Genomic DNA, 24,670 nt, shown 5'->3' with positions numbered 1-24,670 from the left:
TGGTGGGTTAGACTAAGGGGGGCTGGGAGCCAGGACTCCTGGGTTCTCTCCCCGGCTCTGGGAGGGGAGTGGGGGGCTGGTGGGTTAGAGCAGGGGGGAGCTGGGAGCCAGGACTCCTGGGTTTTCTCCCTGGCTCTGGGAGGGGAGTGGGGGCTGGTGGGTTAGACTAAGGGGCCCTGGAAGCTAGGACTCCTGGGTTCTCTCCGCGGCTCTGGGAGGCCGGAAGGCCCAGGCCAGGCGGAGGCGGGAAGCCGAGGCCGTGCCTGGGCCCCGCTGGGTTTGGGGGACGCCCCCTTCAGGCCCGGAGGCCACGGCTCAGGATGTAGCGTGAGGCCATGGCCAGGTTCCAGCGATGCTTCTCCAGGATGCGCCGGCATTCGTCCCGGGAGTGCGGGCTGATGTGGAACAGCTGGTCAACCTGCCGGGGAAACGGGCGTGTCAGGGGCCTGTCCCCACTAGGGGGCGCCGGCTCCCACCCGGCCCCCGGGCGGGGCCTGGCTGGCTCAGGGGGGGCGGGGAATGGGGCAGGGGCCTGTCCCCCTCTAGGGGGGCGCTGGCTCCCACCCGGCCCCAGGGCGGGGACTGGCGGGCTCAGGGGGGCGGGGGAATGGGGCAGGGGCCTGTCTCCTCTAGGGGGCGCCGGCTCCCCTCCGGCCCCAGGGCGGGGGGGGGGTCTCCCACCTTCAGCTCCTCGACGGCTCTCTGGGTGTCCCAGCCGTGCAGCCTCAGCGCCTCGCGACACTCGTCCACCGTCACCCCGTGGACCTTCTCCTCCACCTGCAGACGAGAGGCCGAGACAGGCACCAGCCCCCAGCCTCCGCCCCCCAGCCCCCCACACTGCCTGGGAGAGGGACGCTGTGTCAGGACTCCTGGGTTCTCTCCCCGGCTCTGGGAGGGGAGTGGGGCCTGGTGGTTACAGCAGGGGGGGCTGAGAACAGGGGGGGGCTGAGAGCTAGGACTCCTGGGTTCTCTCCCTGGCTCTGGGAGGGGAGTGGGGTCTGGTGGTTACAGCAGGGGGGGCTGGGAGCCAGGACTCCTGGGTTCTCTCCCCGGCTCTGGGTGGGGAGTGGGGGCTGGTGGGTCAGAGCAGGGGGGGGCTGGGAGCCAGGACTCCTGGGTTCTCTCCCTGACTCTGGGAGGGGAGCGGGGTCTGGTGGTTAGAGGAGGGGGGGCTGGGAGCAAGGACGCCTGGGTTGTTTCCTCAGTCACTCACCTCTTTGATTTTCCGCTCCATGTCACTGTTGCCCTTCTGCCCCCCACATGGGGGCCCCATGACCCCCACTGCGGCCCTGTGGGCCCCCCCAGGGGCCTTGGCCCCCCCTGCCTCCCTCCTGTCCCTAGGTTGCTGGAGGGGAGCATCTGTCCTGCGGGGTTGGTTGGGCCGAGGGGCAGGCCGTGAACTTCGGGGGCATCTCCAGGGCCGGAGCCCCATTTCCCATGGTGGGCGGGACGGTGGGTTGCCGAGGTGACGAGGCAGGAAGGCGATATCTTCACCCGGACGCCTGGGTTTCGTCCTGAAGGACGCTTAAATCTGACACTGAGTCCAGACTCTTAGAGAGACCTAGGAAGGAGAAAAGGGAAACTGAGTCAGAGCTGGACTCCTGGGTTCTCTCCCCAGCTTTGGAAGGGGAGTAGGGGCTGGTGGGTTAGATCGGGGGGAGGGGCTGGGAGCCAGGACTCCTGGGTTCTCTGCCTGGCTCTGGGAGAGGAGTGGGGGCCGGTGGGTGAGAGCGGGGGGCTGGCAGCCAGGACTCCTGGGTTCTGTCCCTGGCTCTGGGAGGGGAGTGGGGGTCTGGTGGGTTAGATTGGGGGAGGGGCTGGGAACCAGGACTCCTGGGTTCTCTCCCCGGCTCCGGGAGGGGGAGTGGGGGCTGGTGGGTTGGATCGGGGGGAGGGGCTGGGAACCAGGACTCCTGGGTTCTCTCCCCATTCCTTTCCAGCCCATGTGGCAGGGGCAGGGCCGTGCCCACCCTGCCCCCCCCCAGCGCCTCCGCCGGGGGGGCCGGATACTCACGCGTCAGCCGGATCAGCTGCTGGGCCCCCGGCTTGACCCCGCCGGGATCTTTAGGGTCTCGGGGCTTCCCCTTCAGCCTGGGAGGGGGGACACGCGTGGCGGGGGGAGGGAGGGTGAATGACATGGGCCCTCGGAGGCTAATCCCAGGTCCCGCCTGGAGGGGGGGGAGAACTTGGGGGTCCCTGCCCCCAGTTGACAACCCACCCCACACTTAGAGGGTGTCACGGAAACCCCTGGGGGGGAGATGGAAGAGCGGGGGGTGGGGTGCAAGGGAGAGGCCCATCCCCTTGATACAGCCCCCCCCTTTAGAGCCAGCCGCATCCCTTCCCCATCACACACAGCCACGCCCCTCCCTTCCCCACCTGCATGGCCACACCCCTCCGCAACAGCCACGCCCCCTCCCTCAGAGACACGCCCCCCTTCCTTCCATAGCCTTCCCACCCAGACACCCCAGCCCTCCCTGAGAGACACGCCCCCTCCCCCTGCAGCCACGCCTCCTCCCCTCCTCCAGAGACCCTCCCCTTCCCTCGGCCACGCCCCTGCCTTCAGCCACGCCCACTACCACAGAGCCACGCCCCCTTCCGTCAGCCTCGCCCCCTCCCTCTTGCAGAGACCCTCCCCTGCCCTGCAGACACACCCCTTCCCTGAAGCCCACGCCCCCTGCCCCCTTGCAGAAACCCTCCCCTGCCCTGCAGACACACCCCATTCCCTCCTGCAGAGACACTCCGGTTCCCTCAGCCACGCCCCCCCCCGCATTCAGCCACGCCCCCTACCACACAGCCACGCCCCCTCCCGTTTTGCAGGGACTCTCCCCTGCCCTGCAGCCACACCCCTTCCCTGAAGCCTCGCCCCCTCCCCTGCAGCCACGCCCCCTACCACACAGCCACGCCCCCTTCCCTCAGCCACGCCCCCAAAACACACACACCACCCTCCCCCAGCCATCCCCCCTCCCTCCAAGTGACACGCCCTCTACCCTCAGCCACTCCCCCTCCCTCAGCCACGCCCCCCTGCCCCACACTCACTCCTCGATGCGGTCAGGCCCCCCAGCTGCGGCCGGGCTCCAGGTCTCCGTGCCCCACGTGCTGGAAGCTGTTGCGGACGGGGAGGCTGATCCGGGGGCACCCCAGAGGGGGGGCGATTCCTCCGGGCTCACCACCGAGGCCGGGAAGATCCCGACCTGCAGCGTCCGCCTGTTCTGGCCCCGCCAGGTCGAAGACTCGGGGCTGCATGGGGTGGGGGGGCAGGAACTGGTGTGAACCCAGGAGTCCTGGCTCCCAGCCCCCCGCCCCGCTCTCACCCCCCAGCCCCCATTCCCCTCCCAGAGACGGGAAGAGAACCCAGGGAGTCCTGGCTCCCAGCCCCCCCACCCCCGCTCTCCCCCCTCCCAGAGCCAGGGAGAGAACCCCGGTGTCCTGGCTCCCAGCCCCTCCTGCTCTCACCCCCCAGCCCCCACTCCCCTCCCAGAGCCGGGGAGAGAACCCAGGCGTCCGGGCTCACCTGCCCTCAATCACCGTGATGAGATCGTTGGTTTCTAGTCTCAGCCACCCCGGTTCATTCAAGTCGCGAGCGGCTCTCACCTCCCGGGGACGGAGCTGAGAACAGAAGGGAAAGGGTTAATCCCACTCATCGGGCTGGGCAGGGAGGGAGGATGACACCAGCAGGGGGCGCCGTGGGGGGCAGGGCAGGGGGGCTGACTGTGGGGTGGGGGATCCCAGCAGGGGGTGCCGTGGGGGGCAGAGCAGGGGGGCTGACTGTGGGGTGGGTGATCCCAGCAGGGGGCGCCATGAGGGGCAGGGCAGGGGGGCTGGCTCTGGGGCAGGGGACCGCAGAAGGGGGCTCCGTGGGGAGCAGGGTAGGGGGCTGGCTGTGGGGCAGGAGACCTCAGCAGGGGTCACCATGGGGGGCAAGGGGGGGGCTGGCTGTGAGGGGGGACACGAGCAGGGGCGCCGTGGGGGGGCAGGGCAGGGGTGACTGGTTGTGGGGCAGGGGACCGCAGCAGGGGGCAACCATAGGGGGCAGGGCAGGGGGGCTGGCTGTGAGGGGGGACCCCAGCAGGGGGCGCCTTGGGGAGCAGGGCAGGGAGGACTCATTGTGGGGCAGGGGACTGCAGCAGGGGGCACCGGTTGTGGGGCAGCGGACCATAGCGGGGGTCATCATGGGGAGCAGGGCAGGGGGGGCTGGCTGTGGGGCAGGGGACCGCAGCAGGGGGCAGCGTGGGGGGTAGGGCAGGGGGGCTGGCTGTGGGGCAGGGGACCGCAGCAGGGGGCAGCGTGGGGGGCAGGGCAGGGGGGCTGGCTGTGGGGCGGGGCCCCCCCCAGGGGTCTCTCACCTCATGCAGGAGGGCGATGATGTCCCTGAAGTGGGGTCTCTCGTCGGGGTTGTGGGCCCAGCACTTCAGTTGCAGGCCGTACAGCCCCCGGGGGCAATCCTCGGGGCGCTCCAGCCGCCCCCCCCTTGCGCTCCACCTTCAGCATGATCTGGGGGCGGGGGGGGGGCCAAGGACAGTGTAAATTTCCAGCACCTCAGTGCCCCCTTTCCCCGCCCCCGGCCAGGGCTGCATTACCCACCCCCACCACTGGATGGAGCCCGAGTCCTTCCCCGAGCAAAGGTGGATGGGTTGGAGCAGGGGGGGGCCAGGACTCCTGGGTTCTCTCCCCGGCTCTGGGAGGGGAGTGGGGGCTGGTGGGTTAGAGCAGGGGGGGCTGGGAGCCAGGACTCCTGGGTTCTCTCCCCGGCTCTGGGAGGGCAGTGGGGGCTGGTGGGGTGAGAGCAGGGGGGGCTGGGAGCCAGGACTCCTGGGTTCTTGCCCCGGTTCTGGGAGGGGAGTGGGGGGCCGGTGGGTCAGAGCGAGGGGGGCGCTGGGGGCCAGGACTCCTGGGTTCTCCTCCAAGCCCCGGCCCCCCCAGGCTCACCTGTCGCCCCGAGAGCCCCATCCAGGGCTCCTCGCAGTAGGAAAACATCTCCCAGAGGGTGACCCCCGAACATCCACACGTCGGACGCGTGGGAGAAGGTGCCGGAGCGCAAGCTCTCGGGGGCGCACCTGGGGGGCAGGAGAAGACACCTCAGGGAAAGCGAGCGAGAGAGAGAAACCTGCCCCCCAGCACCCCCCCGCCCCGCCTCCTGCCCCCCACCCCACAGCGCCCCCCTAGCGCCGCCCTGGGGCCAGCCCCCGCCTGCCGGGGGAGAGCGCCCCTGCCGAGACCCCCGCCCCGCCCCATGCCCCCCCCGCGCCCCCCTAGAGCCGCCCTGGGGCCAGCCCCGCCTGCCAGGGGGAGAGCGCCCCCCTTCCGAGCCCCCGCCCCCACCCCCCCCTGCGCCCCCCGTGCCCCCTAGAGCCGCCCTGGGGCCAGCCCCGCCTGCCGGGGGAGAGCATCCCGTGCCGAGACCCCCGCCCCGCCCCATGCCCCCCCCGCGCCCCCTAGAGCCGCCCTGGGGCCAGCCCCCACCTGCCGGGGGAGAGCGCCCCCCTGCCGAGCCCCCCGCCCCCGCGCCCTGCCCGCCCCATGCTGCCCTGGGGCCAGCCCCTCCTGCCGGGGGAGAGCATCCCGTGCCGAGACCCCCGCCCTGCCCCCCCGCGCCCCCCTAGCGCCGCCCTGGGGCCAGCCCCTCCTGCCAGGGGAGAGCGCCCCCTGCCGAGACCCCCCGCCCCGCCCCATGCCCCCCCCGCGCCCCCTAGAGCCGCCCTGGGGCCAGCCCCGCCTGCCAGGGGAGAGCGCCCCCTGCCAAGCCCCCCGCCCCCGCCCCCTGCCCCCCCCCATGCTGCCCCTGGGGCCAGCCCCGCCTGCCTGGGGAGAGCGCCCCCTGCCGAGCCCCCGCCCCACCCCCCTGCCCCCCCCCGCGCCCCCTAGCGCCGCCCTGGGGCCAGCCCCCTCCTGCCGGGGGAGAGCATCCCCTGCCGAGCCCCCCCGCCCCGCCCCCTGCCCCCCAGCACCCCCCTAGCGCCGCCCTGGGGCCAGCCCCTCCTGCCAGGGGAGAGCGCCCCCTGCCGAGCCCCCCCGCCCCGCCCCCCTGCCCCCCCCCGCGCCCCCCTAGCGCCGCCCTTGGGCCAGCCCCACCTGCCGGGGGGAGAGCGCCCCCCTGCCGAGACCCCCGCCCCGCGCCCTGCCCCCCCCGCGCCCCCTAGCGCCGCCCTGGGGAGCAGGGGAGGCCTCTCACCAGGCGAAGGGGACTCTGCGGTGGGCGGACATGATGTACCGGTCGCCCCGGCGCGAGAGCACCCGCATGAGGCCGAAGTCGCCGATCTTGGCCTGCTCCTCAGAGGCCAGCAGGACGTTGCGGGGCGGCCAGGTCCCCGGTGGATGAAGAGTTTGGACTCCAGGTAAGCCAGGCCCTGGGCCACCTGCAGGGCATAGAGCCAGAGCCGGTGCAGGGGGGTAGGGCGGGCGTAGGTGGTCGTACAGGGAGCCCAGCGGGGGCCAGCTCCATGACCTGCCCAGAGCGGAGCGGTGATGAGCCGGGGGAGAACCCAGGCGTCCGGGCTCCCAGCCCCCCCCCGCTCTAACCACTAGCCCCCGCTCCCCTCCCAGAGCTGGAGAGAGAACCCAGGAGTCCTGGCTCCCAGCCCTCCCCGCTCTAACCACTAGCCCCCGCTCCCCTCCCAGAGCTGGAGAGAACCCAGGAGTCCTGGCTCCCAACCCCCCCTGCTCTAACCACTAGCCCCCGCTCCCCCTCCCAGAGCTGGAGAGAACCCAGGAGTCCTGGCTCCCAGCCCCCCCCCCGCTCTAACCATTAGCCCCCACTCCCCCTCCCAGAGCCTGGGAGAGAACCCAGGAGTCCTGGCTCCCAGCCCTCCCCACTCTAACCACTAGCCCCCCGCTCCCCTCCCAGAGCTGGAGAGAACCCAGGAGTCCTGGCTCCCAACCCCCCCTGCTCTAACCACTAGCCCCCGCTCACCCTCCCAGAGCTGGAGAGAACCCAGGAGGTCCTGGCTCCCAACCCCCCCTGCTCTAACCACTAGCCCCCGCTCCCCTCCCAGAGCTGGAGAGAACCCAGGAGTCCTGGCTCCCAGCCCCCCCCGCTCTAACCATTAGCCCCCACTCCCCTCCCAGAGCCTGGGAGAGAACCCAGGAGTCCTGGCTCCCAGCCCTCCCCGCTCTAACCACTAGCCCCCGCTCCCCTCCCAGAGCTGGAGAGAACCCAGGAGTCCTGGCTCCCAACCCCCCCTGCTCTAACCACTAGCCCCCGCTCCCCCTCCCAGAGCTGGAGAGAACCCAGGAGTCCTGGCTCCCAACCCCCCCTGCTCTAACCACTAGCCCCCGCTCCCCTCCCAGAGCTGGAGAGAGAACCCAGGAGTCCTGGCTCCCAGCCCCCCCCGCTCTAACCACTAGCCCCCACTCCCCTCCCAGAGCCCGGGAGAGAACCCAGGAGTCCTGGCTCCCAGCCCCCCCGCCTCTAACCACTAGGCCCCCGCTCCCCTCCCAGAGCAGGGGGAGAACCCAGGAGTCCTGGCTCCCAGCCCCCCCCCCGCTCTAACCACCAGCCCCCCACTCCCCTCCCAGCGCCGGCGAGGGAACCCCGGCGTCCGGGCCCCGCTCACCATCTTGAGGGGCTGGCTGAGGACCACCCCCGTGGAGCCGCAGGAGATGGGGGTGCTCCAGGCCGCTCATGGCGTTCACCTCGCGGAGGAAGTCGACCAGCGCCAGGGGGTCGGTGCTGACGTCGGAGCGGAGGGATTTCACAGCCACGGAGAGCTGGGGGGGCAGGGTGGGGGTCAGTTCCTGGGGGGGATCGGAGGGGGCTGGAGGGGTGGACAAAGGGAGGAATGGAGGGGGGAGGAGAAAGGGAAGCAGCAGCCAGAAGAGAAGGGAGAGGGGGAAACAGGTGGGGACCAGCCCCACACCCCCTCTCCGCACACCCGCCTCCCTCCCCACGGCCTCCCCCACCCCCACTCTCTTCCCTCCCCCCACCATCCCCCCCTTTCCAATTCCCCTCTCTGCCTTGCCTGCCATCTCTGCCACCGGGGCGGGGGGGGGAAATCGAACTGGCACCCCCCGACCCCCACCACCTCATCCTTGGGCCCCGGGAGCTCAGCCGGGGGTCAGTTCGGGGCCCGGGAGATGCTGTCAGGCCCTGGCTCACAGAGCGGGGCCCCAGCCAGGCCTCGCCCCGGGGACCATCCCGCCCCACAGCCGCACGGGAAAGGGGGCTCGTCGGCGGGGCAGGGGGCGGCATTGAGATCCCGGGGGTCAAACGGGCCGGCTTTCCCGTGATGGCCGGCGCCGATCTCGCGATTTTCGGCTCTCGTCTCTGGATCTTTCCCCCCGCCCTGCGGCCCAAATGGGGTGGGAGTCCCCTGGCTGTTCCTGGGGGACACCGGACACACACACACCCCCCCGTGTCCCTCCACCCCGCACAAGGCCCCAGACACCCCCCTCCGGCAACTCACGGTGCCCCCGCCGGGCGGGGTCCACTCCCCCCGGTGCACCACCCCCGAAGCAGCCGTCCCCCAGCCGCTCCCCCAGGCGCAGGTCCCACTCGCTGATCAGACATTTCAGGGAGGTGTCCGAGTCCGGGCGGGGAGCGGGGGGGCGGGGGGGCCCCTCCCCCGGCTCCTGGATCCTCGGGCCACCGATCATCTGAGCGAGAGAAAGACGTGCACACCACTTAATGGCCAGCGAACCCAGGAGTCCTGGCTCCCATCTGCCCTGCTCTAACCCACCAGCCCCCACTCCCCTCCCAGAGCCAGGGACAGAACCCAGGAGTCCTGGCTCCCATCTGCCCTGCTCTAACCCACCAGCCCCCACTCCCCTCCCAGAGCCAGGGAGAGAACCCAGGAGTCCTGGCTCCCAGAGCCCGCACCCCGCCTGCCGATGCGCACCAGGCTGGCTCGAGGGGGGGGGGGGGGGCTCTGTTTTTCCGCCCCCCGGACACCAGGGTTCCTGTGAGGATGGGGGAGGGGTGAAGCCAAACCTTGTAAACCCAGGACTTGGGGCGCGGCCCCTGCTGCTTCCTGCGCTTGATGGCGTCTTCCAGCCGCCGCTGACCTGAATTGGGGGGCTGGCGGTTAGAAAGGGGGAGCCCGGCCGATGCCCCTCACTCCCGACCTGCAGCCCCCTGCCAGCCCAGCCCTGCCCCCCTCAGCCCTGCTGGTGCCCCTCACTCCCGACCCGCAGCCCCCTGCCAGCCCGGCCCTGGGCCCCCCCAGCCCTGCCGGTGCCCCTCACTCCTGAACCCCAGCCCCTGCCAGCCCAGCCCTGCCGGTGCCCCTCACTCCTGACCCCCAGCCCCTGCCAGCCCAGCCCTGCCGGTGACCCTCACTCCTGACCCCCAGCCCCTGCCAGCCCAGCCCTGCTGGTGCCCCTCACTCCCGACCCGCAGCCCCCTGCCAGCCCGGCCCTGGGCCCCCCCCTACACCTACCGGGGCGCCCCATGCCAATGTGGTCGAGGTCGGAGGGTTTGACGTAGTCGAAGTGGGCCAGGCGGGTGACGTGTAACTCGTCCCGGATCTTGTGGTAAAATTGCTCCAGCTGGATTTCGGTGAGCAGCGCCAGGAGCCAGTCGGGGCCGTCGTCCAGGGCCATCAGGCACCTGCTGGGGGCACGGCCGGGTGAGACGGAGACACCCGGGGCGTCCCCGCCGAGATGGAGAACGGAGATCGGGGCCCCGTCGCGCCGGGCGCTGCCCAGACCCCCCCCAGACCGACATCGGGGCCTCATCCCCCCCGGCGCTGCCCAGGCCCCCCCGGACCGACATCGGGGCCCCGTCGCGCCGGTCAATCAAGAGACACACAGTATGGGACAGTCCCTGCCCTGTTACAATCGACACAGAGAAAGGAACCCCCTTTCTATGATAGAGAAACTGAGGCACAGAGAAGCTCCCAGCCACGCCCCTCGGGCGACCGTGTGTCTCTCTGCGGGTTATGCTATGTCAGCACCTGGGAGCTGTTTTCCTCCCTCTCTCAGGGCAGCCTCATTGTTTGGTCTTGTCTTGCCCCCTCCCACTCACCCCCTGGGGCCTGCGGGACTCCCTGCCACTGCGCCAACCCGCCTGACTGCTCTGCCCTAGCCCCAGGGGGAAACATACAGCGCCCGCATCCAGACCACACACACACACACCCCCCTCAGCCTGGGGGGTGTAGCGGATTAGAGCAGGGTGTTCTGGGTGCCAGGACTCCTGGGTTCTCTCCCTGGCTCTGGGAGGGGAGTGGGGCCTGGTGGGTTAGAGCAGGGGGGGCTGGGAGCCAGGACTCCTGAGTTCTCTCCCTGGCTCTGGGAGGGGAGTCGGGGCTGATGGATTAGAGCGGGCGGGGGCTGGGAGCCAGGACGCCTGGGTTCTCTCCCTGGCTGTGGGGAGAGAAGCTGCTCAGGACATGTGGAAACCCGCTCTGAACCCATCCGCTCCCTGCCCCACAGCACCCCACTCCCTGGGCGGGGCGGTGGGGTGTCACAACGCCACTGACAGTCACCCCAAGGGTTGAAACGCTTCGACACAAAGCGGCCTGCGACCGGGCCCCAGGACGCCTCCCTAAGGCCAACGGGGTGGGGCTGCGAGTTGGGTCTGAATTTCCAGGGTGAAGATTTTGGAGGGGGGTGAGTTGGGGGGCAAAGGTTCAGGAGAATTAGGGTGAGTTTGGGGAAAGGTTTGGGGAGCAGGTGAGGTGGGGGGGAAGATGTGGAGAGGGCCAGGGGATGAGTTGGGGGGAAGGTTCGGGGGGGATCCCCTCATTCCCTACCCCCCATTTGGGGGGCTATTAACCCTTTCCTGGCTTCATGGGCCGATTCCTTCCCTCTCCTTCCCCAGACTGATGACAACCCAGGGCGGAGTTCAGACTCTAGGACAAATATTGACACAAGCGGATGCCAGACATAGGGACCCGTCCCATTGGGGCTCTGCCCCCGTCAGGCCCTATAGGGGGCGCCGGCTCCCCCCCAGCCCCAGGGCAGGACTGGCTGGCTCAGGGGGGCGGGGAATGGGGCAGGGGCCCGTCCCCTTTGGGGGTGTCATATCGGTTTCTGGGACCCCAGGGGTAAATCATGGGGCTTGCTGGGCTGGGGGACACGTTCACTGCCAGGAGGGCTAGAGGGGAGGGTGGGGAGGGAAAAGAGGAAGGCGAAAGAAGAAGTGAAAGACCCAAGGAAGGAAGGGAACAGAGAACGGGGCGAATGAAGGAAGGGAGGAGTAAAGGAACAGGCTTAAGGGAGAAGGAATGGGGAAATGAGGAGACAGAGGTGTAGAGGGAGTGAGAAAGAAAGAAAGAAAGAAAGAAAGAAAGAGGATTAATGAGTGAGAGAAGAAAGAAAGAAGGAAGGAAAGAAAGAAATGAGTGTGGAAGAAAGCAATGAGTGAAATAAAGAAAGCAATGGGTGTGAACAAAAGAAAGAAGGAAGGAAAGAAAGCAATGAGTGAAAAAGAAATGAGTGTGAAAGAAGGAAGTGTGGATGAAAGAAAGAAAGAAGGAAAGAAGGAAGTGTGGATGAAAGAAAGAAAGAAGGAGAGAAGGAAGTGTGGATGAAAGAAAGAAAGGAAGAAAGAAGGAAGTGTGGATGAAAGAAAGAAAGGAAGAAAGAAGGAAGTGTGGATGAAAGAAAGAAAGGAAGAAAGAAGGAAAGAAGGAAGTGTGGATGAAAGAAAGAGAAAAAGGATTAATGCGTGAGAGAAGAAAGAAAGAAGGAAGGAAAGAAAGAAATGAGTGTGGAAGAAAGCAATGAGTGAAATAAAGAAAGCAATGGGTGTGAACAAAAGAAGGAAGGAAAGAAAGCAATGAGTGAAAAAGAAATGAGTGTGAAAGAAGGAAGTGTGGATGAAAGAAAGAAAGAAGGAGAGAAGGAAGTGTGGATGAAAGAAAGAAAGGAAGAAAGAAGGAGAGAAGGAAGTGTGGATGAAAGAAAGAAAGGAAGAAAGAAGGAGAGAAGGAAGTGTGGATGAAAGAAAGAAAGGAAGAAAGAAGGAGAGAAGGAAGTGTGGATGAAAGAAAGAAAGGAAGAAAGAAGGAAAGAAGGAAGTGTGGATGAAAGAAAGAGAAAAAGGATTAATGCGTGAGAGAAGAAAGAAAGAAGGAAGGAAAGAAAGAAATGAGTGTGGAAGAAAGCAATGAGTGAAATAAAGAAAGCAATGGGTGTGAACAAAAGAAGGAAGGAAAGAAAGCAGAGTGAAAAAGAAATGAGTGTAAGAGAAAGGAGTGTGGATGAAAAAAGAAAGAAAGAAAGAAAAGGGGGAAATGCAAAGCGGGAAGGGGGAAAGGAGGGAATGGAGAAGGAATACAAAGGCAGGACGGAGCAGGAGAAAGGAGGGAAGGGGAAACAGCCCAGGGAGGAGTGGAGGGACGAGCGGCCCGGGGGAAGGAGGGACGGGCGCGGGGGCTGGGAAAGGGAATTGAAAAGGGAGGAAGTCAGAAGGGGGGAGGGGGAGGGAAGGAACAAGACCCGCAGGAGGGAGGCGGAAGGAAAAGTGTGTGTGTGGGGGGTCTTTGTGCCCCCCCAGCTGGGGCTCACCTGGGATGGGGGAGGGGAGGGGGGTCCCTCTCGCTCGCTCTCTCCTCTGCGTCTCTCTTCGGGCTCAGTCCCCAGTAGACTCCTCCCCCCTCCCCCTCCGCCAGCTCCTCCCCATCCCACTCCTGCCACCAATGGCGCCCCAGCTCCCGGCCGCTCCCTCCCTCCCCACACACACCTGGGCGGGTCCCGCTGAGTCCCAGGGACACCTGGCCAGGTAGGCACCGCCCCCTGGGTGTCACGTGGGGCACATCACGCATGGGACACCTTAGAACACGGGGGAGGGGGCATGTGCCCCACTGGGCCCCCTCACCCTTGTGTCATGGGGTCTGTGTGTGTGTGTGGGGGGGGTTACAGAAAGTCACGGGGTGGGGGAGGGATAACATGGGCCGGTGGGGACGTGTGACACGCTCCCGACACGCGGTGCCGTTCTGACACGCCAAGCCCCGTGCGAGGCACGCATGGCACAAGCTGGCCGGCCCGCTGCCCTGCCCCCCCACCTTTGCACGGCCGTCTGGCACGCCCCCCTGGCCCCTCGCCCGCCCGCCACACTGCCCCCATGCTCTGGGCCTTGCACGCCCAGCCGCCTGCCCCATGCCCTGGGCCTTGCACGCCTGCTACCCTGCCCTGGGCCTTGCACGCCTGCCACCCTGCTGCCATGCCCTTGCACGCCTGCCACCCTGCCCTGTGCCTTGGGCCTCGCACGCCTGCTACCCTGCCCTGGGCCTTGCACGCCTGCCACCCTGCTGCCATGCCCTCGCACGCCTGCCACCCTGCCCTGTGCCTTGGGGCCTCGCACTCCTGCCACCCTGCCCCATGCCCTTGTACACGGGCCACCCAGCTCCCACACCCTTTCATGCCCGAGACCATGCCCCCACACCCTCGGGTGCACCCCCAGAGACGGCTGCTGCCAGGACAAGGCCCAGAGGGGAAGCCCATTTATTGGGGGTGGGGGGCGGGGGGGGGGGTCACTCGGGCACCGGGTAGAACCGGAACCTGCGGAGAGAAAATCCAGACATCAGCCCCATGGGTCACCTCCCCCACACACCTCGCCCGGACCTCCGCCCCCCAGCCGCAGGGGCCCCTCAGTGCCGCGTCCCCCCACTCCCTGGCTTTCCATCCCCCTTCTCCCTCCCCCACTATTCCCATTCCACCCCCCTCCCTCCCCATGTTCTCCCCCCTCAGATCTCACTACACCCCATCCGCCTTCCCCCCCCCCCCAAAAACCCAGCCCAGGCCCTGCCCCCTCCCCTTCCCCAGCCCAGGCCCTGCCCTTTCCCCCTCCCCTATCCACAGGCCCCGCCCCCTTCCATGACCCCGCCCCCTCCCCAGCCCAGGCCCCGCCCCCAGCTCACTGTAGGGCGCAGGTGATGAACCCCACAAGCAGGCTGGAGGCGGACAGGACGCTCAGCAACAGCACGGAGGCCTGGAGATCCCTGCGCCCTGGGGGGGGGGGAATGGAGGGGCTGAATGGGGGGGCGGGGCAGAGAGGGGCAGTCTGGGGGGGAGGGGGTGCGTCGTGACTGGGAGGGACCCCAGGCACCCCTTCCCCCCCAGCAGATGGCAAGGGGGCGTCGTGTAGGTGGGGGGAGCAAGCCAGCGCTGGAGGGGGCAGAGGAGAGAGGGGGAGGCCAGGCCCCCCCACTGGAGGGGGGCTCAGGCCGTGGGGCGGGAGGGGGGAGCCCCTCACCGGAGTAGCATTTCTTCGGGGCCCAGCAGGGCACCTTCCCTTTCTTGCAGCTGGAGCAGTTGATGGCCAAGGCCGAGCCCCCTGGAGAGGAAGAGGGGGCCAGGGTCAGCTGGGGGGACTGTTGGGGTACCCCTCAGCCCCCCACCCCAGGGTGCTGCAGAGGGGGGGCCATTTGCTCAGGGCTGGAAGGACACGGAGAGGCCAGAGGTCGCAGGTGACCGGGGAGGGGTCTCCTCCGCCCGCCCCCCTTGTCTCCGGGATCAGCCACCTCCGGGGTGGGGCCTGCTCTGCTGACCCCCACGTCGTACAGCGCCCCCCAGCGCCGCCCTGGGGCCAGCCCCGCCGCCCAGGGGAGAGCCCCCCCCCGCTGAGCCCCCCGCTCCCTGCCCCCCAGTGCCTGATACAGTGGGGCCCCCCAGAATAATTTGGGGGGACTCCATTCCGCCCATACTAGTTTTGGGGTCATCCCTCCCAGCACCCGCCTCCCGAGGGCCGGTACTTACGGCAAGCTGGAGGGCACAGAACTGGGGGGGGGGGCAGAGAAAGAGAGAGAGAGAGAGAGAGAGTGAGGTCATCATGGACTGTGTGGGGGGGGCCCTGCCCCCCTGTACCGCACATCCCACCCCAGCTCATGGGGCAGGGGCGACTCTCAGCTACGGACGCACCCCAAAACCCGCTGTGGGGGACACGGGCGGGCACCCCAATAAGGGAACGGGGCCCGGGCCGACACCCCGGAGTGGAGGGGGGGGGACAGCGCTGACACCCCAATAGCGGCCCAGCCCCTCCCCACAGCCCCCCAGTACCCTCCTTGCTGGCTTCCAGGAGCTTCACTTCCCGCAGCCAGTCCCAGAACTTGGGCAGGTCCGAGAGAGTCCGGCTGATCTCTGTGGGGACAGCGACGGCGCCCGTTGGATGCCATCCTGCCCCCCCAGGCCCCCCGCGGGGGGGGAGCGGGGGGGAGCGGGGGGGGGGGGCAGGGGGCATTACCAATGACACGTAAGACTCGGTGTGTTTTCTCAGTCACCGCGTCCAGGGCTTGCTCGTCTGCAGGAGGAAAAGGAAGGGTTGCGGGAGGGGGTACGGGGTGGGGGTGGGGGGGAGTCTGCTGGAGTTAATCTATGGGGCACGCCGGGATCCCGGTGGATGGGGAGTGGGGACGGGGCAGTCTGGTACTGCGGGTTAAATCTTGCGTCCAGGGCGGCAAGGAAACATCGGTGGTCAGTAGGGACCAGAGTTAACAACCCGATTTGCGTCAGGCAGGGCAGGCCAGGCTCCCCTTCACCCTGTGGAGGTTATTAGAAGAACCCAGGCGTCCTGGCTCCCCTCCCGCCCAGAGCCGGGGCTAGAGGACGGCACCCTACCCAGGGCGAACCCCTTGAAGGACTCCGGGCCCCAGGGCTGGCTGGGGCAGCCCGGGCGGCCGTGAACCTGGCGGTAGCGGGCACAGAGCCGGGCGAAACGGGCCGGGACGTCCTTGTGCCCCGGGCGGCACTGAACGCAGCCCCGGGCCGGGGGGGCCAGGAGGGCCAGGGCCAGCAGCAGGGGGGCAGCCAGCGTGGGGGGCCGGGGGAACAGAGCCACGGGGGCGCCCCAGGGGGCTGCCAGGGCCCGCTGGGGGGCACCGGTTCCCCAGCCGGGTGCCATGGGGCGGGGCGAGTGGGGCGCCAGGCCCAGGGGAAGATGGGGGTCAGGTTTCTCTGGGGCCAGGAGCAGGCGGGGGCGCGGGGAGGAAAAGGGCGTGGCCTTTGGAACGCTCTGTATCCAGTTGTTTGTCCCCAGCGTTCCGAACGCCCCGCCCCCGCCCCCGCGCGCGGCTCTTAAAGGGGCGACGCTCGGGCGGGGGGCGTGGCCTTTGCAACGCCCCGTCGCCGGACGTTCTAAACGCTCCGCCCCGCCTGCCACGGGTACTGTTCTTAAAGGGGCAGCCGGCGGGACAGGGATGGGGGGGGAAGGACGCGAGCCTGTGGGTTTCCCCCCACACTCTCGGGGCCCACCAGGGTCCACACGTTGCCCTTGGCAACAGCCCCACCCAATGACTCAACATTCTGCTCTTAAAGGGGCACCCGCCAAGAGTCTTTCGGCGCAAGGCCTCGAAGGGGGCGGGGCTTCTCCGCCTCCCACCCCAGCCAGGAATTACGCTCCTGCCCTCCTTGAAATGGGGCGGGGGGGGGGGAAAGGAGGGAGAAAAGAATAAAATAGCCCCACAGGGTGATATCTTACAAGCCCCACCCCCTTCCACAGATTGTCTCCCCCCTCCCCCCCCCTCCGCAGGTGTGTTGCTCAGTGTGGCAGGGTATCAGTGTGTAGTAGGGGGGCAACTCCCCCATGTGCACGTGGCTGCTAGAAAACTTTCTAGCCCTGGGGGCAAGGCGGACCCCCCCCCCGAAAAAAGCCAGAGTCCACACCCACACCTTCAGGACATTCATTTGTTCCACACAACTTCGCACCAACATCAGTTACAGACAGGTGTGCAAAGGGGCCAGGCCCCCACGGCAGCTGACGCTCCACCGCCCCCCCCGCCGCGTGTGCAAATGCGCTTGTGCAAACGTGCGGAGGCCCTGGGAGCACCGACCCCCTCAGGGGGGTCTGCAAATGCACCAGGGAGCCAGGTCCGTGGAAATACAGGGGGGCAGAGGGCTTGTCCAAGACCCCCCCGTCTCACACAGGGTCCCAGCTCAGCTGCCCACTTGCAATTCCCCAGGCAGCCAGCAGGTGGTGCCCCCGAAGCCCCACCCCCTGCCTGGGAAAGTCCCACCCTCTTAAAGAGACAGCCCTACTGAAGTCCCACACCCGACAGAGGTGACTTGTCCTTGCCGGAGATGGGGGATTTAGGGGCAGGGGGGCGGTGGCAGCCTCCCCCAACCAACAGAGATCACTGGAAAGCTAAAGGTGTGAGCCTGGTTTCCTGCCCCATGCTCTAACCCCTGCCTCCCTCACAGAGCTGGAGAGAGAACCCAGGAGTCCTGGATCCCAGCCCCGCCCTGCTGTAACCCATGAACCCCCGCCCCACTCGCAGAGAACCCAGGAATTCTGGATCCCCCCCTCCCCTTTTATGTGCAGTAGGGGGAAGGTAGGGCCACGGGGGGGGGGGAAATGTACAATAGCAACAGACTTAAAGTGCAGATACAGGCATTAATCAGGCACCCCAAAAAGTCACCATCCTTCCCCCCACACACACCCCATTAAGCACCAGCTCGAGCTCCAGGCGGGGGAGCTGGAAGTCCCTTGCGACCCCACCCCCCAGTCGGGTGGCTGGTTCCGATCCCAGGGTCTTCATTTCCCAGCTGTGGGGGGGAAAGTGGGTCAGGACCGGGCTGGGCTCTGCTCCCCAAAACCCAGGGCATTGGCAGGAAGGAAGGATCCATCGCGAGGCAGAGAATCGGTTCTGGAAAGGAGCCGGAAGAGGGGACGGGGGGGTGGGGGGAAAGAGAGAGAGGAATTGGTGAGAAGTAAAACAGCTGTCCTGTCCTGCCCCGCCCATCCCAGAGCAGGGGAGAGAACCCAGGAGTCCTGGCTCCCAGCCCCCCACCCCACTGTAACCACTAGCCCCCACTCCCCACCCCAGCCCCATAACAAAGCAGGGCATTATGATACCAGGCCGGGCAGGCACGACAGGGTACAAAGCCAGCTTTGTGTCGAGGGCCATCTGAAGTGAGAGGCAGAGTTTCAGCCCCACTCCCCAGGCATCGGGGACCACCCCCCACGCTCCATTTCTGTGGGGCAGGATCCATTCACTCCCTGGAGAAACAGCCAGTCCCTCTCCCCAACTTACACAGCTTGCCCATGAAAGTCAGGAGACCCTACCCAAATAAAGGGGACCTTTGCCAACACCCCAGAGTATACAATGATCGATTCTATATAACCAGAACCCCCCCCCCATACTCACCCCCTTATAATAAATCCAGAGACCTCCCCAGAAATATCCAGGGGGACCCCAGTGCTGAGGTAAATGAAGAAAAGCCATGCACCCCCAAAAATCACACCTTGCCCAGCCCTCCCTCCCCCAAATCCTGGGTTTGGGGCGTGGTTATGAGTTTTCCAATGCCCCCAGTGGCCATTCAGGGATTCTTTCCACAATGCCCCTCCCCCGAAACACACTATAGCCTTGCAAGTATCCCACTGCTCCCACCAAGATATGGGGGAGAAACTATTTCTTCCCCCCACCCCACCCAGTCACTCCCTGCCTGGGATTCATTCACTGCTCCCACCTCCCTGTCCACCCTATCTCAGGACCCACCCTCCCTGCCGCCCCAATCCCATCTACCCTCATCTCCTTCCTGCCACCAGAAATGATTTTCTTGCCCCCCGCCCCCCAAACAACCTTCACTAATGGACCCCTCCACCCGCTCTTAGCCTGTCGCCCCCCCGTTCCCCATCTCACCAACCCCGAGATCCTCTTCCTGCCACCATTCAGGATCCTATTTCATACACCAGCACCCACCAAGAAGTCCACCCCCAGCTCTCACCTACTCCCGTTCTTCCTGCCCCCACCACCTCTCCCCATCCCATCCACTCCCACTCCCTTCCTGCCACCAATCCACCCTCCATCACCTGCACCCCACCCGCCACTTCGTCCAGAGACGGCGCCCATCCCCAGCCAGCCTCCCCCTGCCATCTACCACCATGGCAGATGGTTTCATCTAGAGCCCCCCCATCCCCTTTCTCCCACCAGTCATCATCGTTTCAGGATCCATCCATCCTCCGCAACCTTCCCCATCCCATCGCGCCCCCACACCATCCATGCACCAATCCCGCCCCCCCGCCCCAGTTACCAGCATACTGCATTACAGACCAGCGGGACCAATGCCCCCCCAACCACTATTCCCATTTACCTCCATCCCCTTGCTGCCACCAACCTCCATCCCCTTGCTGCCACCAACCTCCATCCCCTGACATCTCCAATCCCGGTCACTTACCAGTGCCCACCACTGTAGTCAGGTGAGAGCAGCCCCCCCCCCCGCCCCCAATCTCGTTCCCCAGCCGGTTCTTCTGCCCCCTCCTCCGTGGTCAGTGGCGGACGAAGCGCAGCGAGTGCGAGTTGAGGATGTCCTCCGGGTCGGGGAAGACCGAATCCACCCGGAAGCCTTGGTCCAGGGCCGCCTTCAGCACCTCCTCCAGGAACTCCGCCGCCGTGCCAATCTCCCGCCCCTCCGGCGGCGCCGTCCGGAGGGGGCGCACCTTCTGCTTGGCGTACTCCGCCTCGGGCAGGTCCGGGGGCCGCGGGGCCCACTCCAGGCGCAGGTGGTGCGGGCTCCGGGTTTCCCCCTCCTCCGCGGATCGGCGCGGCCCGGGCCCCTCCTCCTGGGGGGGGTCCCCGGCGGCGCCCAGCCGGCGGCCCAGCAGCGCCAGGAAGGGCCCGTCGGTGCAGAAGAGGTTGGCGGTGAAGACGCGGAGCCGGCAGGTGCTCAGGCCGTAGTTCTGCGGCCCGCGCCGGACGGTGAAGTGCAGCAGCCGTTCCCGGCCGTCGACGGCGGCGTGGAGCACGGCCCCGGCCCGCCGCCGCCGCCGCTCGGCCGCCAGCCGGCTCAGCTCGGCCAGCAGGGGCCGGATCTGGTAGAAGTCCGCCTCCGCCCGCAGCAGGGCCAGCTCCGCGTAGCCCTCGGGCAGGTCCAGCCGGCCCAGCCGCAAGAAGTTGAGGACGTGCCGGAAGGCTTTGCCGTCGCGGTCGATGAAGTAGTGGCCCCGGCCGTCGGTGCGGGCCGGCCGGGGCCCCCGGAACATGGCCCCCAGCATGGAGTCGGGGAAGCGGGTCAAGGTCTCCAGCGTGGTGCTGTACAGGGTGCCGCCCACGTTCAGGGAGACGGGGCCCACGGGCAGCCCCGGGGGGTCCCCCCGGGCAGCCGGCAGCGGCCCCTTCTCCGCCTCTTCCTCCCCCATGCCAGCACCTGGAAGGGTTCGCGAGACAGCGTGAGGGCTGGGGACTCCGACCCCACCCCCAGACAACGTCGTGTGTGTGTGTGTGGGGGGGGTCCTCTCTCCCGGACGCCGGGGTTCCCTCTCCTTTTCCGGCACCTGGGTTCTAAGGTGCCCAGACACCTGGATTCTCCCCCGGACGCCGGGGTCCTCTCTCCCTGCTCCTGGGGGTTCTCTCCTGCTCTTGCTCCCGGACGCCTGGGTTCTCCGCTCCCTCCCACCGTCCCAGCTGCTGGGGAGGGGGGGTCCTTTCTCTCTCCCCCGGACGCCTGGGTTCTCTCCCGGGACAGATACCTGGGTTCTCTGTTGCCCGGATCCCCCCCATCTCTCGCTAACCAACTCCCCACCCCGGACACCTGGGTTCTCTCCCGTAAGGGCACCGGGTGAAAGGGGTGGGGGTGGGGTGTCTCTCACCGCCTTCCCCAGCCGGTGCCGCCAACCCCAGCGACTCCCCGCCTCTACCAGGAAGTGAAGCTACCGGCAGGCTGTGCCGCGCCCGGCCCCTTTATAGGGGAGGGAGCAGCTGGTGGGGGGCGGAGCCAGTCCCTCCCCCGCCGGCTCGCCCGGTCCCTGAGCCGCTCCGGGTTCGCGAGTTCGGTCCCCGCCCCCGGCCCCGGCCCCGGCCCCCTCCGCGGGAACCCCGGCTCCCTGCAGCCTTCCAGCTCGGGGACCCCTCTCCTCCCTCCTTTCGCCTTCCCTGCTTCTTCCTTCCGCCCTTCCCACTCGGGGACCCCTCTCCTCCCTCCTTTCCCCTTTCCTCTTCCCCCTCTGCTTCTTCATTCCTCCCTTCCCACTTGGGGACCCCTCTCCTCCCTCCTTTCCCCTTTCCTCTTCCCCCTCTGCTTCTTCATTCCTCCCTTCCCACTTGGGGACCCCTCTCCTCCCTCCTTCCCCTTCCCTGCTTCTTCCTTCCCCCCTTCCCACTCGGGGACCCCTCTCCTCCCTCCTTTCCCCTTTCCTCTTCCCCCTCTGCTTCTTCCTTCCCCCCTTCCCACTTGGGACCCCTCTCCTCCCTCCTTCCCCATCTTCCTTCCCCCCTTCCCACTTGGGGACCCCTCTCCTCCCTCCTTCCCCATCTTCCTTCCCCCCTTCCCACTTGGGGACCCCTCTCCTCCCTCCTTCCCCATCTTCCTTCCCCCCTTCCCACTTGGGGACCCCTCTCCTCCCTCCTTCCCCTTCTTCCTTCCCTCCTTCCCCCTTCCCACTCGGGGACCCCCTCCTCCCTCCTCTCCCCTTTCCTCTTCCCCCTCTGCTTCTTCCTTCCCCCCTTCCCACTTGGGGACCCCTCTCCTCCCTCCTTTCCCCTTCCCTCTTCCCCCTCCACTTCCTCCTTTGCTTCTTCCTTTCCTCCTTTCCACTCAGGGACCCCTCTCCTCCCTCCTTTCCCCTTCCCTGCTTCTTCCTTCCCTCCTTCTTCCGTCCTAACTTCCCATGCGGGGACCCCTCTCCTCCCTCCTTCTTCTTCTTCCTTCCCTCCTTCCCACTCTCCTTCTTCCGTCCTAACTTCCAGCGCGGGGACCCTCTCCTCCCTCCTTCTTCTTCTTCCTTCCTCCTTCCCACTCGGGACCCCCTCCTCCCTCCTTCTTCTTCTTCCTTCCCTCCTTCCCACTCGGGGACCCTCTCCTCCCTCCTTTCCCCTTTCTCTTCCCCCTCTGCTTCTTCCTTCTCTGCTTCTTCCTTCCCCCCTTCCCTCTCGGGACCCCTCTCCTCCCTCCTTCTTCTTCTTCCTTCCTCCTTCCCCCTCTTCTTCTTCCCCCTCCTCCACTTCCTCCATCACTTCTTCCTTCCCTCTGTCCCCATCCGCTCTCTCCTTCCCTCCTTCCTTCCCTCCTTTTCTGCTTCCTCCTTCCCCTTCTCTTCTCATTCATTTCATTCACACTCCTGTCTTCATTTGTTCCTCCATTCTCTCGTCTTTTGTTCACACGTCTTTCCTTTCTTTTTCCGTCTTTCATTCTCCCTCCTCTTTCCTTTCGTGATCCTGCGTTTTTCATTCCAGTCCTCTCGATCTCCCATCCACACTCCTCTTTTCGTTTGTTCCTTCGTTCCCTCCTTCCTTCATGTTTACACATATTTTTATTGTTTCCTTCTCCCCCGTCTTTTCTTTCATTCTCTCCCTTTTTCTCATTGTTTGTTTCATTCCCCTTTTTCTTCCATCGTTTCATTGTTGCCCCTCGCACTCGTCTCTTCTGTCGTTCTCACGTTCTTTCATTCGTTCGCCTTCACTTCTCATTTTCTTCCTCCTTTCACCCGTCGCCCGCCTTTGGTTCTTCCCTCGCCGGGGTGGCTCGGTCATGCAACCCCCCACCCCGGCCAGTCCGGGACAGGTGTGTCCGTGGATCCGTGAGTGGCCGTGTGTGTCACCGCGTCTGGCGTGTGACTCAGGGCGTCTGTACGTGCCAGTCGGTGCCGCGGTGTGAGTCCACCCACCGCCACGGACGTGCGGGAAGCGTGTTGGGGCAACGGCTGTTTGTCGCTCGTGCCCGGATGCCTGGGTTCCAACTCCCCCAGAGTCTGGGGTTCTCTCCCTCCCGGATGCTGGGTTCTCTCTCCCCCAGAATCTGGGGGTGTCTACATCCCAGACACCTGGGTTCCAACTCCTCCAGAGTCTGGGGTTCTCTCCCTCCCAGACACCTGGGTTCTCTCTCCCCCAGAATCTGGGGTTCTCTCCCTCCCGAACACCTGGGTTCCTCTCTCCCCCAGAATCTGGGGTTCTCTCCCTCCCGAACACCTGGGTTCTCTCTCCCCAGAATCTGGGGTTCTCTCCCTCTCGAACACCTGGGTTCTCTCTCCCCCAGAATCTGGGGTTCTCTCCATCCCAGACACCTGGGTTCTCTCTCCCCCAGAATCTGGGGTTCTCTCCATCCCAGACACCTGGGTTCTCTCTCCCCCAGAATCTGGGGTTCTCTCCCTCCCGGACACCTGGGTTCTCTCTCCCCCAGAATCTGGGGTGTCTCCATCCCCGATGCCTGGGTTCCAACTCCAGCACAATCTGGGGTTCTCTCCATCCCAGACACCTGGGTTCTCTCTCCCCCAGAATCTGGGGTTCTCTCCATCCTGGACACCTGGTTCTCTCTCCCCAGAATCTGGGTTCTCTCCCTCCCGGACACTGGGTTCTCTCCCTCCCGGACACCTGGGTTCTCTCCCTCCCTGGACACCTGGGTTCTCGCTCCCAGATTCTGGGTTCTCTCTGTCCCAGACACAAAGACTCTCTATTCAGGCTGTGGTGTGGTTTTAATTGCACCAAAAAACCCCAAACCTTCTGCAGCACTTCACAACCAGGAGACCTTGACTCACCACCCTCCACACCCACTGTGGGGTGTATCTGCTCCACCGAATGCCGCTGTCAGAATCATAATTAGCTCCAGTGTTAATTAGCCAGGGACGCCACCCAGGACTAGCCAGCGAACCGGATCTGCAACAAACTGACACGCAGAGAAACACAGCAGCAAAACCAGCCTTGAGAACCCAGGAGTCCTGGCTCCCAGCCCCGTCTGCTCTAAGCCACCAGGTCTCACTCCCCTCCCAGAGCCAGGAGAGAACCCAGGAGTCCTGGCTCCCAGCACCTTCTGCTCTGAGATTTAATCAGCAACCCAGATTCCAGCCAAGATCCCCATGGGTGCTGAGTCAGCAGTTTTGTGGGGCTGGTGCCCCACATCACGGTGGGGGTCTTATGGGATGACGGCATCCTCAGGAACCCCGCAGTTACTTGGAGGTGTAACAGCCACATGGGAGAAACAGCCGCCCCGCCCAAGAGGTGGATAGAAAGCAGGCTAGATTGTCGGGCTCAACGGGGAGCGATCAATGGCTCCATGTCTCGTTGGCAGCCGGTATCAAGCGAGTGCCTCAGGGGTCGGTCCTGGGGCCGGTTTTGTTCAATATCTTCAAAATGATCTGGAGGATGGTGTGGATTGCACCCTCAGCAAGTTTGCGGATGACACTAAACTGGAAGGAGAGGTAGATACGCTGGAGGGTAGGGGTAGGATACAGAGGGGCCTAGACAAATTAGAGGATTGGGCCAAAAGAAATCTGATGAGGTTCAACAAGGACAAGTGCAGAGTCCTGCACTTAGGATGGAAGAATCCCAGGCACCGCTACAGACTAGGACCGAATGCTAGGCAGCAGTTCTGCGGAAAAGGACCTAGGGGTGACAGTGGACGAGAAGCTGGATATGAGTCAACAGTGTGCCCTTGTTGCAAGAAGGCCACTGGCATTTTGGGCTGTATAAGTAGGGGCATAGCGAGCAGATCGAGGGACGTGATCGTTCCCCTCTATTTGACATGGGTGAGGCCTCATCTGGAGTACTGTGTCCAGTTTTGGGCCCACACTACAAGAAGGATGTGGAAAAATTGGAAAACGTCCAGCGAAGGGCAACAAAAATGATTAGGGGACTGGAACACATGAGTTATGAGGAGAGGCTGAGGGACTGGATTGTTTAGTCTGCGGAAGAGAAGAATGAGGGGGGATTTGATAGCTGCTTTCAACTACCTGAGAGGTGGTTCCAGAGAGATGGATCTAGTGGTAGCAGATGACAGAACGAGGAGTAATGGTCTCAAGTTGCAGTGGGGGAGGTTTAGGTTGGATATTAGGAAAAACTTTTTCACTAGGAGGGTGGTGAAACACTGGAAA

General features: G+C 65.8%; 3 protein-coding genes across 5 annotated transcripts; all 3 read right to left on the bottom strand.

Annotated features, from left to right (window-relative positions):
• Nucleotides 1-295: 295 nt before the first annotated feature.
• On the bottom strand, nt 296-9,534 carry TNK1 (tyrosine kinase non receptor 1). The gene is given in 18 exon segments (XM_077807009.1): nt 296-418; nt 682-777; nt 1,214-1,289; nt 1,495-1,561; nt 2,015-2,091; nt 3,037-3,237; nt 3,512-3,606; nt 4,927-4,992; nt 4,994-5,054; nt 6,170-6,303; nt 6,306-6,392; nt 6,395-6,442; nt 7,551-7,580; nt 7,582-7,704; nt 8,400-8,444; nt 8,446-8,589; nt 8,924-8,997; nt 9,372-9,534. Coding segments are annotated over 18 exon segments (1,710 nt in total).
• Nucleotides 9,535-13,369: 3,835 nt separating this feature from the next.
• On the bottom strand, nt 13,370-15,870 carry TMEM95 (transmembrane protein 95). 3 transcript variants are annotated; one of them, XM_077807011.1, is made up of 7 exons: nt 15,493-15,870; nt 15,119-15,175; nt 14,935-15,015; nt 14,635-14,655; nt 14,132-14,212; nt 13,797-13,884; nt 13,370-13,437 (listed from the first exon to the last, which is right to left on the bottom strand). In XM_077807011.1, the coding sequence occupies exons 1-7, from the start codon at nt 15,773-15,775 to the stop codon at nt 13,410-13,412; spliced, it is 639 nt and encodes a 212-aa protein (XP_077663137.1). In that variant the 5' UTR covers nt 15,776-15,870; the 3' UTR covers nt 13,370-13,409. The 3 variants fall into 3 exon arrangements, with proteins under 3 accessions (XP_077663137.1, XP_077663139.1, XP_077663138.1); XM_077807013.1 differs by lacking the exon at nt 14,132-14,212; XM_077807012.1 differs by lacking the exon at nt 14,935-15,015.
• A 3,268-nt stretch (nt 15,871-19,138) lies between these two features.
• Nucleotides 19,139-20,493, bottom strand: KCTD11 (potassium channel tetramerization domain containing 11). Its single transcript, XM_077807014.1, has 2 exons — nt 20,459-20,493; nt 19,139-20,016 (listed from the first exon to the last, which is right to left on the bottom strand). Exon 2 carries the CDS (start codon nt 20,006-20,008, stop codon nt 19,139-19,141), a length of 870 nt encoding a protein of 289 aa, XP_077663140.1. The 5' UTR covers nt 20,009-20,016; nt 20,459-20,493.
• Between the last annotated feature and the right edge of the window lie 4,177 nt (nt 20,494-24,670).

Source organism: Eretmochelys imbricata, unplaced genomic scaffold (genome assembly GCF_965152235.1).
Source record: "Eretmochelys imbricata isolate rEreImb1 unplaced genomic scaffold, rEreImb1.hap1 Scaffold_51, whole genome shotgun sequence".
NCBI lineage: Eukaryota > Metazoa > Chordata > Testudines > Cheloniidae > Eretmochelys > Eretmochelys imbricata.
This window is presented reverse-complemented; position numbering and strand designations above follow the sequence as displayed.